Here is a 17,760-nt window from a genome sequence, read left to right as displayed (position 1 = left end):
GTCTCTGTAGTCCTTCACTGAGGATGTGTTTCTGTCTCTGTAGTCCTGAAAGAGGATGTGTTTCTGTCTCTGTAGTCCTGAGTGAGGATGTGTTTCTGTGTTCTCTGTAGACCTGAGTGAGGATGTGTTTCTGTCTCTGTAGTCCTGAGTGAGGATGTGTTTCTGTCTCTGTAGTCCTGACTGAGGATGTGTTTCTGTCTCTGTAGTCCTTCACTGAGGATGTGTTTCTATCTCTGTAGTCCTTCACTGAGGATGTGTTTCTGTCTCTGTAGTCCTGACTGAGGATGTGTTTCTGTCTCTGTAGTCCTTCACTGAGGATGTGTTTCTGTCTCTGTAGTCCTGACTGAGGATGTGTTTCTGTCTCTGTAGTCCTTCACTGAGGATGTGTTTATGTGTTCTCTGTAGTCCTGACTGAGGATGTGTTTCTGTCTCTGTAGTCCTGACTGAGGATGTGTTTCTGTCTCTGTAGTCCTTCACTGAGGATGTGTTTCTGTCTCTGTAGTCCTTCACTGAGGATGTGTTTCTGTGTTCTCTGTAGTCCTGACTGAGGATGTGTTTCTGTCTCTGTAGTCCTGACTGAGGATGTGTTTCTGTCTCTGTAGTCCTTCACTGAGGATGTGTTTCTGTCTCTGTAGTCCTGACTGAGGATGTGTTTCTGTCTCTGTAGTCCTGACTGAGGATGTGTTTCTGTCTCTGTAGTCCTGACTGAGGATGTGTTTCTGTCTCTGTAGTCCTGACTTAGGATGTGTTTCTGTCTCTGTAGTCCTTCACTGAGGATGTGTTTCTGTCTCTGTAGTCCTGACTGAGGATGTGTTTCTGTCTCTGTAGTCCTGACTGAGGATGTGTTTCTGTCTCTGTAGTCCTTCACTGAGGATGTGTTTCTGTCTCTGTAGTCCTGACTGAGGATGTGTTTCTGTCTCTGTAGTCCTGACTGAGATGTGTTTCTGTCTCTGTAGTCCAACCTGATGATGTGTTTCTGTCTCTGTAGTCCTGACTGAGGATGTGTTTCTGTCTCTGTAGTCCTTCACTGCGGATGTGTTTCTGTCTCTGTAGTCCTGACTGAGGATGTGTTTCTGTCTCTGTAGTCCTTCACTGAGGATGTGTTTCTGTCTCTGTAGTCCTTCACTGAGGATGTGTTTCTGTCTCTGTAGTCCTGACTGAGGATGTGTTTCTGTCTCTGTAGTCCTGACTGAGGATGTGTTTCTGTCTCTGTAGTCCTGACTGAGGATGTGTTTCTGTCTCTGTAGTCCTGACTGAGGATGTTTTTCTGTCTCTGTAGTCCTGACTGAGGATGTGTTTCTGTCTCTGTAGTCCTTCACTGAGGATGTGTTTCTGTCTCTGTAGTCCTGACTGAGGATGTGTTTCTGTCTCTGTAGTCCTGACTGAGGATGTGTTTCTGTCTCTGTAGTCCTTCACTGAGGATGTGTTTCTGTCTCTGTAGTCCTGACTGAGGATGTGTTTCTGTCTCTGTAGTCCTGACTGAGGATGTGTTTCTGTCTCTGTAGTCCTTCACTGAGGATGTGTTTCTGTCTCTGTAGTCCTGAAAGAGGATGTGTTTCTGTCTCTGTAGTCCTGAGTGAGGATGTGTTTCTGTGTTCTCTGTAGACCTGAGTGAGGATGTGTTTCTGTCTCTGTAGTCCTGAGTGAGGATGTGTTTCTGTCTCTGTAGTCCTGACTGAGGATGTGTTTCTGTCTCTGTAGTCCTTCACTGAGGATGTGTTTCTGTCTCTGTAGTCCTTCACTGAGGATGTGTTTCTGTCTCTGTAGTCCTGACTGAGGATGTGTTTCTGTCTCTGTAGTCCTTCACTGAGGATGTGTTTCTGTCTCTGTAGTCCTGACTGAGGATGTGTTTCTGTCTCTGTAGTCCTTCACTGAGGATGTGTTTATGTGTTCTCTGTAGTCCTGACTGAGGATGTGTTTCTGTCTCTGTAGTCCTGACTGAGGATGTGTTTCTGTCTCTGTAGTCCTTCACTGAGGATGTGTTTCTGTCTCTGTAGTCCTTCACTGAGGATGTGTTTCTGTGTTCTCTGTAGTCCTGACTGAGGATGTGTTTCTGTGTTCTCTGTAGACCTGAGTGAGGATACGTCGGGGGACCACTCCGGCGGGGAGAACGGTGGTGGTAGCGGCAGTGAGAAGGACCAGGACCCTGGCTCCTCCCCCGAGGGGTCCAAGCCGTCTTGCTTCACCCCCGAGCCCCCGGACACCCCAAACCAGGCCGAGGAGTGCCGCTACAGCTTCCCACAGCCCCTTCCCAGCCTCCCTCTCCCCCTAGCCTTCCCCAAGACCTGCAGCACCTCTCCAGAGCCCAAGGCAGACAGCCCCAGTAAGGGCTACCCCGGGGTTGGGGCAGGGGGGCTGCCAGTGGACCACAGCCTGGTGATTGAGGGCCTGTCTGGGTCTGTCTCCCTTCCCTTCAACCTGCGAGCCAACCGGCCACCCCTGGAGGTGCTGAAGAAGATCTTCCCGTCCCACAAGCCCCCGGTACTGGAGCTGATCCTGCAGGGGTGTGGAGGGAACCTGGTGGGGGCCGTGGAGGTGCTGCTGTCCAGCCAGGCCCAGGAGGCCAGGGGGGGTCACCCCCACAGTCAGGACCTCCACCCCGACACCCTGGTCCTGCCCTCTAACGGCCACCTCCTCGATCACCCCCTGGGGTCCTACCACCCTCTGGCCTCCACCGCTAAGTGGTCTGTGGGCTCTGCTTTCAGGGTGCCTGAGTCCCTTCGCTTCTCGTCTGACTCGTCGTCCGGCCCCCTGGCCCTGCACCCCGGGTCTTTCCCCCATCCCCCCCGCTACCCCTTGATGCTGAGGAACTCTCTGACACGCGGCGGCCAGGTCGGACCTTTCTGCAACGACGTGACGCTGTGGAACACCATGACACTGCAGCAGCAGTACCAACTCAGGTCAGCTCAGTACGTCTCTCCTTTCTCCTCCACTGGCGTCTTCCAACGCTCTCCGCTCCTCTCCTCTTCCTCCTCCTCCTCTCCGCTCCTCTCCTCCTCCCGCCCCCAGGAAGAGCACCGTCTCTCCCAGCTGGAGGAGGGCTGCCAACCTGCCCCCATCCCCCCCACCCCCGGGACCAAACAGACCCTCTTCACCCATGAGGAGGAGTATGAGGACCGCGCCGACTCCTCCGACTCACGAATTCTCAACTCCTCCACCTGAACCTCCTGAACCACCCGAACCTATGGGTTATATCTCTATACCTGAACCTCCTGAACCACCCGAACCTATGGGTTATATCTCTATAACTGAACCTCCTGAACCACCCGAACCTATGGGTTATAGCTCTATAACTGAACCTCCTGAACCACCCGAACCTATGGGTTATAGCTCTATAACTGAACCTCCTGAACCACCCGAACCTATGGGTTATAGCTCTATAACTGAACCTCCTGAACCACCCGAACCTATGGGTTATATCTCTATACCTGAACCAATGAAACACTGAATCTATGGGTTATATCTCTATACCTGAACCAATGAAACAATGAACCTATGGGTTATAGCTCTATACCTGAACCAATGAAACAATGAACCTATGGGTTATAGCTCTATACCTGAACCAATGAAACACTGAACCATGACGCACTGGCTACTTAAGCACCAAAAATGTAATTGTGAACAAATCTTTAATGTGAATAATGCAAGAGTGGTTGTTGTCTTGAACTGCACTTTGTTGCGCAGCCATCGGCCCCCTACAGGTAATGTAGCTGAATGTTAGGGCGTAACATTATCTCTCTACAGGTAATGTAGCTGAATGTTAGGGCGTAACATTATCTCTCTACAGCTAATGTAGCTGAATGTTAGGGCATAACATTATCTCTCTACAGCTAATGTAGCTGAATGTTAGGGCCTAGCATTATCTCTCTACAGGTAATGTAGCTGAATGTTAGGGCATAACATTATCTCTCTACAGCTAATGTAGCTGAATGTTAGGGCCTAGCATTATCTCTCTACAGGTAATGTAGCTGAATGTTAGGTCCTATCATTATCTCTCTACAGGTAATGTAGCTGAATGTTAGGGCGTAACATTATCTCTCTACAGGTAATGTAGTTGAATGTTAGGTCATAATGTTATCTCTCTACAGGTAATGTAGCTGAATGTTAGGGCCTAACATTATCTCTCTACAGGTAATGTAGCCAAATGTTAGGTCCTATCATTATCTCTCTACAGTTAATGTAGCTGAATGTTAGGGCCTAACATTATCTCTCTACAGGTAATGTAGCCAAATGTTAGGTTGTAACATTATCTCTCTACAGGTAATGTAGCTGAATGCTAGATCGTAACATTATCACATGGATATGACCAAAAATAATGAATTTAAAATAATGGGATAGATCACATAGATCACGTGTTTGTGAACGTTCATCTCTTTCCAGACCGTATGCATGTAATGTTCTGTGAATAATATGTCCTTGATGTTAAGATCTGATGCATGTCAACATTATTAATAAACGTAGGTGATAATAGCAAAACATTCTGTCCTCTTTATTGATAAAATTATAAATACAAATTGGTGCAAATTGGTTGCTTTACTAAATGAATGGTATACTATAATGTAGAATAACCCACCAGAACAGGGATCATCAACTCAATTCAACTGTGGGATGGTTTTACTGGAGCGGAGGGTCGCGGGTCCCTGGAACATAATTACAGGGTCGGGGGTCCCTGGAACATAATTACAGGGTAGGGGGTCCCTGGAACATAATTACAGGGTCGGGGGTCCCTGGAACATAATTACAGGGTCGGGGGTCCCTGGAACATAATTACAGGGTCGGGGGTCCCTGGAACATAATTACAGGGTCGGGGGTCCCTGGAACATAATTACAGGGTCGGGGGTCCCTGGAACATAATTACAGGGTCGCGGGTCCCTGGAACATAATTACAAATCATTTGTAGACTGCAAATTGACCGCAAGAATCCCAAACAGATATGTTAGACTACAACATCATTATTTCAAACCTTGCTTACATTTCTATACAATCACGTGTCTCTGTACTATGGGTGGGAACACAACTTTGGAACATATTTCTTAAATTAAAATCACTTTAAAAGCCTGTTTTTACAAAATAACATGGCAACTTATTGGCACCGAGCGGAGCATATACACGATGGACAAGTACACTACTTCTGGCCCGGTTTCATCCAAAGCTGATGGCAAATGCCATGCTGCAAATGAGCTGTGTAACACTCCAAAATTCCTATAGTGGGCGAATGTGTTCTATCTAAATTTTTCATAGGCTTTATGTAACGCAAGTCAAGACCCAAGAGTAAAATTTTGAGATTTTGAAAGTTTTGGCAAAAACTTATCACCCCCTTAAAAAAGTGCTTTCTGGACCGTTTTTCGAAATTCTTTCGAGTTTTATGTCAATTACACATGTATAAGAACAATATGAAAATACTTTTTTCAAATTTTATTAACATAATTTTTTATTTTATTTTATTTTGAACTTAAAACCTGTCTAGGACTGGGGTGCCGCTAGCGGCACACCCCCCCAAATTCCACTGAAAAGGCAGAGCCGCGAAATTCAAAACATTTTTTTTTTTTTTATATTTAACTTTCACACATTAAAGTCCAATACAGCTAATGAAAGACACAGATCGTGTGAATCCAGCCAACATGTCCGATTTTTAAAATGTTTTACAGGGAAGACACAATATGTAAAGATGTAAATCTATTAGCTAAACACATTAGCATAAGACACCATCTTTTATTTGTCCACCAACACCAGTAGCTATCACCAATTCGGCTAAACTAAGATATTGATAGCCACTAACCAAGAAAAAACCTCATCAGATGACAGTCTGATAACATATTTATGGTATAGGATAGGTTTTGTTAGAAAAATGTGCATATTTCAGGTAGATGTCATAGTTTACAATTGCACCCACCGTCACAAATGGACTAGAATAAATACATAGAGCAACGTGTTTACCTAATTACTAATCATCAAACATTTCGTAAAAATACACAGCATACACTAATCGAAAGACACAGATCCTGTGAATACAGACAATATTTCAGATTTTCTAAGTGTCTTACAGCGAAAACACAATAAATCGTTATATTAGCATACCACATATGCAAACGTTACCAGAGCATTGATTCTAGCCAAAGAGAGCGATAACGTAAACATCGCCAAAATATATTAATTTTTTCACTAACCTTCTCAGAATTCTTCCGATGACACTCCTGTAACATCATATTACACAATCCATATACAGTTTGTTCGAAAATGTGCATATTTAGCCACCAAAATCATGGTTAGACAATGAGAAAAGTTGCCCAGCTGGTCAGACAATGTCGTGCGCCATATTAGACAGTGATCTAGTCGTATACATAAATACTCATAAACGTGACTAAAAAATATAGGGTGGACAGCGATTGATAGACAATTTAATTCTTAATACAATCGCTGATTTACATTTTTTAAATTATCCTTACTTTTCAATACAGTTTGCGCCAAGTGAAGCTACGTCAAACAAAATGGCGTCATAAGCGATTAACATTTTTCGACAGAAACACGATTTATCATAATAAATTGTTCCTACTTTGAGCTGTTCTTCCATCAGAATCTTGGGCAAAGAATCCTTTCTTGGGTCTAATCGTCTTTTGGTCGAAAGCTGTCCTCTTGCCATGTAGAAATGCCCATTGCGTTCGGCATGAACTGGAACCGTGCCCAGAGATTCACAGTGTCTCAGAAATAAATGTCCCAAAATCGCACTAAACGGATATAAATTGCTATAAAACGGTTTAAATTAACTACCTTATGATGTTTTTAACTCCTATAACGAGTAGAAACATGACCGGAGAAATATAACTGGCTACACTAATGCTTGGAAAAAGAGCAAGTCGGTGTCCACCGCGCGCCCGACGCATCTGGAAAAGAGTTCCTACCTACACGTGTTTTTGTTTTATAGGGGCTGTGATTGCGCAATCGACACCATTCAAAGCGTCATCACGTAAAGGCATCCAGGGGAAGACGTAAGCAGTGTCTGTATGCTCATAGCGTTCATAGTGGCCTTTAAACTGACTCCAGATCAGGGGCCAAAATGTGTGAAATCTGACTCCATGTCAGGGAAATTGCTGTAGAATGAGTTCTGTTCCACTCAGAGACAAAATTTCAATGGCTATAGAAACTATAGACTGTTTTCTATCCAATAATAATAATAATATGCATATTGTACGAGCAAGAATTTAGTAGGAAGCCGTTTAAAAATTACACGATTTCCATAAATAGTGACAACAGCACCCCCTAGCCTCAACAGGCTAAGGTATATGTTTTGTGCATTTGCAATGTGATTTCATACGAAGTCAAATGTCAAAAGTCAAAAATGTCAAAAATTTGGAAAAAACGTATCAACCCCTTAAAAAAGTGCTTTCTGGACCGTTAATCGAAATTCTTTCGATTTTTAGGTCAATTACACATGTATAAGAACTATATGAAGATACTTTAGTCACATTTTATTATCATAATTTTTTTTGAGATGTTTACTTGTACTTAAGGAATATGTTTTGTTCATTTGGAATATGATTTCATAGGAAGTCAAAAGTCAAAAGTCAAAAATGTGAATAAATTAGAAAAAACTTATCAACCCCTTTAAAAAAGTGCTTTTTGGATTTCATAGTCAAAAATAATATTTTGTTTTTAAAAGGCCAAAATGAAGCATTTAAAACGGTTTTGAAAAATGACGCCTGGTAACCCAAAACATGAAACATAGAATATTTTTTGACTTTTTTTGGAAACCTCCTTAAATCACTCAGGCCGGACCCCCATTGACTCGAGAAGAAAAAACAGAATATTTTCTGACATTTTTTGAAAACCTCCATAAATCACTCAGGCCAGCACCCATTGATTTTTGCCCGTAGAATAGTGCTCCCAGAGCGGTTATGGAATTCTGGATGCCCCCTAAAAGCAATTTCAACCATGGCACCTGGTAACTCAACAAAAATACCAGGTGCACGAAAAGTTTGGACTTAGAATATTTTTTTAGTTTTTTGGAAAAACTCCACAAATCACTCAGGCCATTGACTCGAGAAGAAAAAACATAATATTTTCAAGAAAAAACACAGAATATTTTCTGATTTTTTTTGAAAACCTCCATAAATCACTCAGGCCAGCACCCATTGTTTTTTGCCCGTAGTATAGTGCTCCCAGAGCGGGTATGGAAGTCTGGATCCCCCCTAAAAGCATTTAAGGCTCTGTGTGTCTTTAGGCACCATACTTTTTCATTCTATCCTTGCTGTGTGTGTCTGTGTGTGTGTGTGTGTGTGTGTGTGTGAGCTTTTCTTTGACATCTGTCTAGAGAAATGACTGATTTACAGTTCATGAGGGTTGCCTAATCACACAATTAAAGTTTTGGAAAGATCTGACTTTTTTAACCCTTTGAAACAGCACCTATGACCCCATTTTAAGGCACTTCCGGTTGGCACAGGAAGCTATAAGTAAACACCTATCCTGATCGGGGTATGCTCTTACAGAATCCTGAGTTTTAAGTCTATACGTTAAGAACTGACTGATTTACATAGGGTTGAATGCACTATATATCACAAACTGCTGGTTGGCAGAACACTTTTAGGGTGATTTTATCACTTCCGGTTGCTCCAGGAAGCTTAGAATCAACACAGGTAGACCTCCTGATTCTTTAAGCACCGTACTTTTTCACTCCATCCTTCCTTTTTGTGTGTGTGTGTTTGTGTGAGAGAGCTTTTCTTTGATATCTGTTGGGAAAAATGACTGATTACAGTTCATGAGGGTTGTCTAATCACACAAGTGAAGTTTTGAAAAGATCTGACCTTATTACCCTTCAAACCTGACCCTATGGCACCATTTTAAGGCACTTCCAGGTTACATAGGAAGCTGAGAGTGAACACATACCCTCATCTGTGTAGACTCTTATATAATATTGAGTTTTAAGTCTTTATGTTAAGAGCGGACTTATTTAAAGAGAGTTAAAGGAGTGTGTGTTATTTCATAAAATCATATAAAATCACAGGATTCTCGCAGAGCTTCGAGACCCACTTTAAAAATGTACGTCTGAACACACTGCAACTGGATCTGTGATTTTTTTGAAAAAAAAATCCTCTTTGTGAACATCACCAAACGGTCAATGTACGATTTCTCTTAAATTACGATAGATAAATGGCTGGTTCTTTTTTTCCCTGACACCGTATGCTTATGTACTTTGACATGAAGCGGTCAAATTAGCACCCTACTTGCGTTTTAACCCTTTAATCCCAGAAAAATGGCCATAACTCAAAAAGCGCTGAGGTCTCGACGCCATCTTGTTCGGGGCCAACTACCCATTACTCCAAACCTACGCTCGCCGAGTTTCGTCTTCGAAATATTTTCAGTTTAGGAGAAAAGGCCGCGCTCGTTTGCCACGTGTTCGTGCGCCTGCCATATGATTTATTTTCCCTCTTGTGGGAATTTTCGAGAATGCAGAAAAAGTCAAAAATGTGTCATTTTTATAAAACGGAAACCGAAATTCCGAAACGTTTTTTTGAGTGACTTCCTGAAAGAGCTCTCCGCCGCCCACGGCCCGACGCCGTCCGTATTAAGACGTCAGGTAAGGGACCGTACATTTGCAATGGGACTTTCTTCACTAACCATACGGCTCCCGTCTCAGAGTTCCCTTAAGGTATGTCAGTACCTCTCATAAATAAAAGTAGTGATGAAGTCAATCTCTCCTCCACTTTGAGCCAGGAGAGATTGACATGTATATTATTAATATTAGCTCTCTATGTACATCCAAGAGCCAGCCGTGCTGCCCTGTTCTGAGCCAATTGAAATTTGTGGCACCTGACCACACGACTGAACAGTAGTCAAGGTGCGACTAAACTAGGGCCTGTAGGACCTGCCTTGTTGATAGTGCTGTTTAGAAGGCAGAGCAGCGCTTTATTATGGACAGCGCTTTACTTGTTACTCCAAGAAGTTTAGTCACCTCAACTTGCTCAATTTCCACATGATTTATTACAAGATTTAGTTGAGTTTTAGGGTTTAGTGAGTGTTTTGTTCCAAATACAATGCTTTTAGTTTCAGAAATATTTAGGGATTACTTAATCCTTGCCACCCATTCTGAAACTAACTGCAGCTCTTTGTTGAGTGTTGCAGTCATGCCAGTCTCTGTAGTAGCTGATGTGTATAGTGTTGAGTCATCCACATACATAGACACTCTGGCTTTACTCAAAGCCAGTGGCATGTCATTAGTAAAGATGGAAAAAGCAAGGGGCTTAAACAGCTACCCTGGGGAATTCCTGATCCTATCTGCAAGGGGCCTAAACAGCTGCCCTGGGGAATTCCTGATCCTATCTGCAAGGGGCCTAAACAGCTACCCTGGGGAATTCCTGATCCTATCTGCAAGGGGCCTAAACAGCTGCCCTGGGGAATTCCTGATCCTATCTGCAAGGGGCCTAAACAGCTACCCTGGGGAATTCCTGATTCTAACTGGATTATATTTGAGAGTCTTCCATTAAAGAACACCCTTTGTGTTCTGTTAGACAGGTAACTCTTTATCCACATTATAGCAGGGGGTGTAAAGCCATAACACATACATTTTTCCAGCAACATACTATGATCGATAATGTCAAAAGCTGCACTGAAGTCTAACAAGACAGCCCGCACAATCATTTTATCATCAATATCTCTCAGCCAATCATCAGTCATTTGTGTAAGTGCTGTGTTTGTTGAGTGTCCTTCCCTATAAGCTGAAATTCTGTTGTCAATTTGTTTACTGTGAAATAGCATTGTATCTGGTCAAACACAATATTTTCCAGAAGTTTACTAAGGGTTGGTAACAGGCTGATTGATCGGCTATTTGAGCCAATAAAGGGGGTTTTACTATTCTTGGGTAGTGGAATGACTTTAGCTTCCCTCGAGGCCTGAGGTAACACGCTCTCCAGTAGGCTTAGATTGAAGATGTGGCAAATAGGAGTGGCAATATCGTCCACTATTATCCTCAGTCATTTTCCATCCAAGTTGTCAGACTCCGGTGGCTTTTCATTGTTGATAGACAACAATACTTTTTTCACCTTTAAGGGGATGGGGGCGCTGTTTAGACTATTTATGCTAATGTGGCTAATTTTTTAAACGGCTTCCCACAAAATCCTTGATCGTACAATATGCATATTATTATTATTATTGGATAGAAAACAGTCTATAGTTTCTATAGGAGTTGAAATTTTGTCTCTAAGTGGAACAGAGCCCATTCTACAGCAATTTCCCTGACATGGAGTCAGATTTGAGAAATGTTGGCCACTTTTCTGAAGTCAGTTAAAAGGGCACTGTCGTTGCTATGACTATACGGACACTTCTTACGTCTTCCCCTGGATGCCTTTACGTGATGACGATTCCAACGGGGTCGATTGCTCGTTCACAGGCCCTACAAATGAAAAAACTCTGAAGCTAGTCATTCTTTGGGAGCTGCGTAACGCGCGTGGAAGACACCGACCCTCTCCTGTTCCAAGCGTTAGTTTAGCCTGTTATATTTCTCCGGTCATCTTTTCACTCGTTATAGGAGTTACAAACATCATAAAGTAGTTAATTTAAAGCGTTTTATAGCAATTTATATCCGTTTAGTGCGATTTTGGGACATTTATTTTTGCAACGATGTGAAAAGTTGGGCATGCTTTTCAGTTCATCCCGAACTCAGTTGACATTTCCACATGGCAAGAGGACAGCTTTCCACCAAAAGACGATTTCTCCCAAGAAAGGATCCTTTGCCCAAGATACTGATGGAAGAACAGCTCAAGGTAGGACATTTTTATTATGATAAATCGTGTTTCTGTCGAAACATTTTAGTGGCTTAGGACGCCATGTTTTTTGACGTAGCTTCGCTTGGCGCAAACTGTATTGAAAAGTAAGGATAAATTAAAAAATGTAATAACGCAATTGTATTAAGAATTAAATTGTCTATCAATCCCTGTCCACCCTATATTTTTTAGTCACGTTTATGAGTATTTATGTATAAGAGTAGATCACTGTCTAAGTGGCGCAAGGACATTTTCTGACCAGCTGAGCTACATTTCACATTGTCTAACCATGATTTTGGTGGCTAAATATAAACATTTTCGATCAAACTGTATATGCATGTTGTAATGTGATGTTACAGGAGTGTCATCGGAAGAATTCTGAGAAGGTTAGTGAAAAAATTAATATCTTTTGGCGATGTTGACTTTTATCGCTCACTTTGGCTAGAATCAATGCTGGGCTGCTAATTGCTATGTGCTAAGCTAATATAACGATTTATTGTGTTTTCGCTGTAAGACACTTAGAAAATCTGAAATATTGTCTGTATTCACAGGATCTGTGTCTTTCGATTCGTGTATGCTGTGTATTTTTACGAAATGTTTGATGATTAGTAGTTAGGTAAACACGTTGCTCATTGTAATTATTCTAGTCCATTTGTGATGGTGGGTGCAATTGTAAACTATGCCATATACCTGAAATATGCACTTTTTTCTAACAAAACCTATCCCATACCATAAATATGTTATCAGACTGTCATCTAATGAGTTTTTTTGTTGGTTAGGGGCTATAAATATCTTAGTTTAGCCGAATTGGTGATGGCTACTGGTGTTGGTGGACAAATAAAAGATGGTGGATTATGCTAATGTGTTTTTAGGTAATAGATGTACATCTTTACATATTGTGTCTTCCCTGTAAAACATTTTAAAAATCGGAAATGTTGACTGGATTCATAAGATCTGTGTCTTTCATTAGCTGTATTGGACTTTAATGTGTGAAAGTTAAATATTTAAAAAAAATTTTTTTTTTGAATTTCGCGGCACTGGTTTTTCAGTGGGGGGGGGGGGGGTGTGCCGCTAGCGCCACGCTGATCCTAGACAGGCTAACACATAGACTTTACGGAATTCAAAAGTACAATTCGTGTCTTTCATAATTTGGTCCGATATACTTGGATGTGTAGTGTCAGCATTTGTTGCTGGCATTTCATCCCTAAATTTGCTAATCTTATCAATGAAAAAGTCATTAAAGTAATTTGCAATACCAGTGGGCTTTGTGATGAATGAGCCATCTGATTCAATGAATGAAGAAGTCGAGTTGGCTTTTTTCCCAAAAATGTAATTTAAGGTGCTTCAAAGCTTTTTACTATCATTCTTTATGTAATTTATCTTTATTTCAGAGTGTAGTTTATTTTTATTTAGTTTAGTCTCAGGATTTATCAATTTTAAATGTGTTTGCCAATCAGTTGGGCTGCCAGACTTAATTGCCATACATTTTTCCTCATCCCTCTCAACCATACAATTTTTAAATTCCTTGTCAATCCAAGGGGATTTCACAGTTTTTACAGTTATTTCCTGAGTGGGCAGCTTGATGATAGCAAGTCAATATTTAAATCACCCAGAAACTATACTTCTCTGTTGATATCATATACATTATCAAGCATTTCACACATGTTATCCAGATACTGACTGTTATCACTTGGTGGGCTATAGCAGCTTCCCACCAGAATGGGCTTTAGGTGAGGAAGATGAACCTGTAGCCATATTACTTCAACAGTATTTAACATGAGATCCTCTCTAAGCTGCCCAGTCACTCTCTCGCCACGGTAAGCACGGGGAGTTGACTCAGGTCTCCTACATGAGTCCGCCAATCTACCCGTGCCCCCCCCAAAAGAATTCTGGGGCTGCCTCTCGTGCCCGTTACCTCGCGCCAATTCCTCGTATTGGCGCCGCTCCACTCTAGCTGCCTCCACCTCCTCTTTCGGACGGCGATACTCCCCTGGCTGTGCCCGGGGTCCTTTGCCGTTCAAAATTTCCTCCCATGTCCAGGAGTCCAGAACCCTCTGCTCCGGTTACCACGCTGCTTGGTCCTTTTCTGGTGAGTGGTTCTGTAACGGGTTTCCTCTTTGTCTGAGGAGGAGTAGCAATGATCGGACCAATGTGCAGCGAGGTAAGTGTCCATAATGAGATATTTAATAACTCAACAGAACACTGAACAAAATAACAAAAGTACAAACAAACAACCAAAACAGTCCTGTATGGTGCAAACACTGACACAGGAAACAACCACCCACAAAACACAATAGAAAACAGGCTACCTAAATATGGCTCCCAATCAGAGACAATGACTGACACCTGCCTCTGATTGAGAACCATACTAGGCCAAACACATAGAAATATAACAACAGAACAAAACATAGAAAAACAACATAGAATGCTCACCCCAACTCACGCCCTGACCAAACTAAAATAAAGACATAACAAAGGAACCAAGGTCAGAACGTGACAAGTATCTTCTGTTTCCAGAAGGTGTCAAAGTTATCAATAAAAGCTGTCATCAAGGCACAGCGTGGCTACTTGGAAGACTCTCAAATATAAAATACATTTCAACTTGTTTAACGCTTTTTTGGTTAATACATGAATCCATATCTGTAATTTCATATCGTTGATATCTGAATGTCACCTAACCGTGAATGAGCAGGTCTGTCCAAACTTTTGACTGGTACTGTAGTGTATGGGAGACGGTTCTCTAGAATAAAGATAATAATGTAGTTGATGGGAGATTGTCTTTTAGAATCTAGATGATGGCGTAGTTGATTGGACATTGTCTTCTATAATCTATATAATAAAGTAGTTGATGGGAGATGGTCTTCTAGAATCTAGATGATGGCGTAGTTGATTGGACATTGTCTTCTATAATCTATATAATAAAGTAGTTGATGGAAAACGGTCTTCTAGAATCTTGATAATTATATAGCTGATGGGCGATGGTCTTCTACAGATAGATAAAGTTGCAGTTGATGTAAGATGGTCTTCTAGAATCTAGATGATGATAAAGTTGAAGCGAGATGGTCTTCTAGAGTCTAGATAATTATGTAGTGAATAGGAGATGGTCTTCTAGAATCTAGATGATGATGTGGCTGATGGGATATGGTATTCTAGAATCTAGATGATGATGTGGTTGATGGAAGATGGTCTTCTAGAATCTAGATAATGATGTGGCTGATGGAAGATGGTCTTCTAGAATCTAGATGATGATGTGGCTGATGGACGATGGTCTTCTAGAATCAAGAATAATGATGTGGCTGATGGAAGATGGTCTTCTAGAATCTAGATGATGATGTGGTTGATGGAAGATGGTCTTCTAGAATCTAGATGGTGATGTGGCTGATGGGAGATGGTCTTTTAGAATCTAGATGATGGCGTAGTTGATTGGACATTGTCTTCTATAATCTATATAATAAAGTAGTTGATGGGAGATGGTCTTCTAGAATCTAGATAATGGCGTAGTTGATTGGACATTGTCTTCTATGATCTATATAATAAAGTAGTTGATGGAAAACGGTCTTCTAGAATCTTGATAATGATATAGCTGATGGGCGATGGTCTTCTACAGATAGATAACGTTGCAGTTGATGTAAGATGGTCTTCTAGAATCTAGATGATGGTGTGGCTGATGGGAGATGGTCTTCTAGAATCTAGATGATGATGTGGCTGATAGAAGATGGTCTTCTAGAATCTAGATGATGATGTGGCTGATGGGAGATGGTCTTCTAGAATCTAGATGATGATGTGGTTGATGGAAGATGGTCTTCTAGAATCTAGATGATGATGTGGCTGATGGGAGATGGTATTCTAGAATCTAGATGATGATGTGGCTGATAGAAGATGGTATTCTAGAATCTAGATGATGATGTGGCTGATGGGAGATGGTCTTCTAGAATCTAGATAATGATGTGGTTGATGGAAGATAGTCTTCTAGAATCTAGATGATGATGTGGCTGATGGAGGATGGTCTTCTAGAATCTAGATGATGATGTGGCTGATGGGAGATGGTCTTCTAGAATCTAGATGATGATGTGGCTGATGGAAGATGGTCTTCTAGAATCTAGATGATGATGTGGCTGATGGAAGATGGTCTTCTAGAATCTAGATGATGATGTAGCTGATGGAAGATGGTCTTCTAGAATCTAGATGATGATGTGGCTGATGGAAGATGGTCTTCTAGAATCTAGACGATGATGTGGCTGATGGAAGATGGTCTTCTAGAATCTAGATGATGGTGTGGCTGATGGAAGATGGTCTTCTAGAATCTAGATGATGATGTGGCTGATGGAAGATGGTCTTCTAGAATCTAGATGATGATGTGGCTGATGGAAGATGGTCTTCTAGAATCTAGATGATGATGTGGCTGATGGAAGATGGTCTTCTAGAATCTAGATGATGATGTGGCTGATGGAAGATGGTCTTCTAGAATCTAGATGATGATGTGGTTGATGGAAGATGGTCTTCTAGAATCTAGATGATGATGTGGGTGATAGAAGATGGTCTTCTAGAATCTAAATGATGATGTGGCTGATGGGAGATGGTCCTATAGAATCTAGATGATGATGTGGCTGATGGAAGATGGTCTTCTAGAATCTAGATGATGATGTGGCTGATGGGAGATGGTCTTCTAGAATCTAGATGGTGATGTGGCTGATGGAAGATGGTCTTCTAGAATCTAGATGATGATGTGGTTGATGGAAGATGGTCTTCTAGAATCTAGATGATGATGTGGCTGATGGGAGATGGTCTTCTACAATCTAGATGATGATGTGGCTTATAGAAGATGGTCTTCTAGAATCTAGATGATGATGTGGCTGATGGGAGATGGTCTTCTAGAATCTAGATGATGATGTGGCTGATAGAAGATGGTCTTCTACAATCTAGATGATGATGTGGTTGATGGAAGATAGTCTTCTAGAATCTAGATGATGATGTGGCTGATGAAGGATGGTCTTCTAGAATCTAGATGATGATATGGCTGATTGAAGATGGTCTTCTAGAATCTAGATGATGATGTGGCTGATGGATGATGGTCTTCTAGAATCTAGATGATGATGTGGCTTATAGAAGATGGTCTTCTAGAATCTAGATGATGATGTGGCTGATGGAAGATGGTCTTCTACATTCTAGATGATGATGTGGTTGATGGAAGATGGTCTTCTAGAGTCTAGATGATGATGTGGCTGATAGGAGATGGTCTTCTAGAATCTAGATGATGATGTGGCTGATGGAAGATGGTCTTCTAGAATCTAGATGGTGATGTGGCTGATGGAATATGGTCTTCTAGAATCTAGATGATGATGTGGCTGATGGAAGATGGTCTTCTAGAATCTAGATGGTGATGTGGCTGATGGAAGATGGTCTTCTAGAATCTAGATGATGATGTGGCTGATGGAAGATGGTCTTCTAGAATCTAGATGATGATGTGGCTGATAGAAGATGGTCTTCTAGAATCTAGATGATGATGTGGCTGATGGGAGATGGTCTTCTAGAATCTAGATGATGATGTGGCTGATGGAAGATGGTCTTCTAGAATCTAGATGGTGATGTGGCTGATGGAAGATGGTCTTCTAGAATCTAGATGATGATGTGGCTGATGGAAGATGGTCTTCTAGAATCTAGATGATGATGTGGCTGATAGGAGAAGGTCTTCTAGAATCTAGATGATGATGTGGCTGATGGAAGATGGTCTTCTAGAATCTAGATGGTGATGTGGCTGATGGAAGATGGTCTTCTAGAATCTAGATGATGATGTGGCTGATAGAAGATGGTCTTCTAGAATCTAGATGATGATGTGGCTGATGGGAGATGGTCTTCTAGAATCTAGATGATGATGTGGCTGATGGAAGATGGTCTTCTAGAATCTAGATGGTGATGTGGCTGATGGAATATGGTCTTCTAGAATCTAGATGTTGATGTGGCTGATGGGAGATGGTCTTCTAGAATCTAGATGGTGATGTGGCTGATG

At 41.7% G+C, this 17,760-nt stretch overlaps 1 protein-coding gene across 1 annotated transcript; it reads left to right on the top strand.

Annotated features, from left to right (window-relative positions):
* Positions 1 to 1,582: 1,582 nt before the first annotated feature.
* On the top strand, positions 1,583 to 4,396 carry dmrt3a (doublesex and mab-3 related transcription factor 3a). Its single transcript, XM_055885939.1, has 2 exons — positions 1,583 to 1,601; positions 2,069 to 4,396. Exons 1-2 carry the CDS (start codon positions 1,583 to 1,585, stop codon positions 3,160 to 3,162), a joined length of 1,113 nt encoding a protein of 370 aa, XP_055741914.1. The 3' UTR covers positions 3,163 to 4,396.
* Positions 4,397 to 17,760: the final 13,364 nt, after the last annotated feature.

Source organism: Salvelinus fontinalis, chromosome 28 (assembly GCF_029448725.1).
Source record: "Salvelinus fontinalis isolate EN_2023a chromosome 28, ASM2944872v1, whole genome shotgun sequence".
Lineage (NCBI taxonomy): Eukaryota > Metazoa > Chordata > Actinopteri > Salmoniformes > Salmonidae > Salvelinus > Salvelinus fontinalis.
The sequence above is the reverse complement of the archived record's forward strand: the minus strand, read 5'-3'. Positions and strand labels throughout refer to the sequence as shown.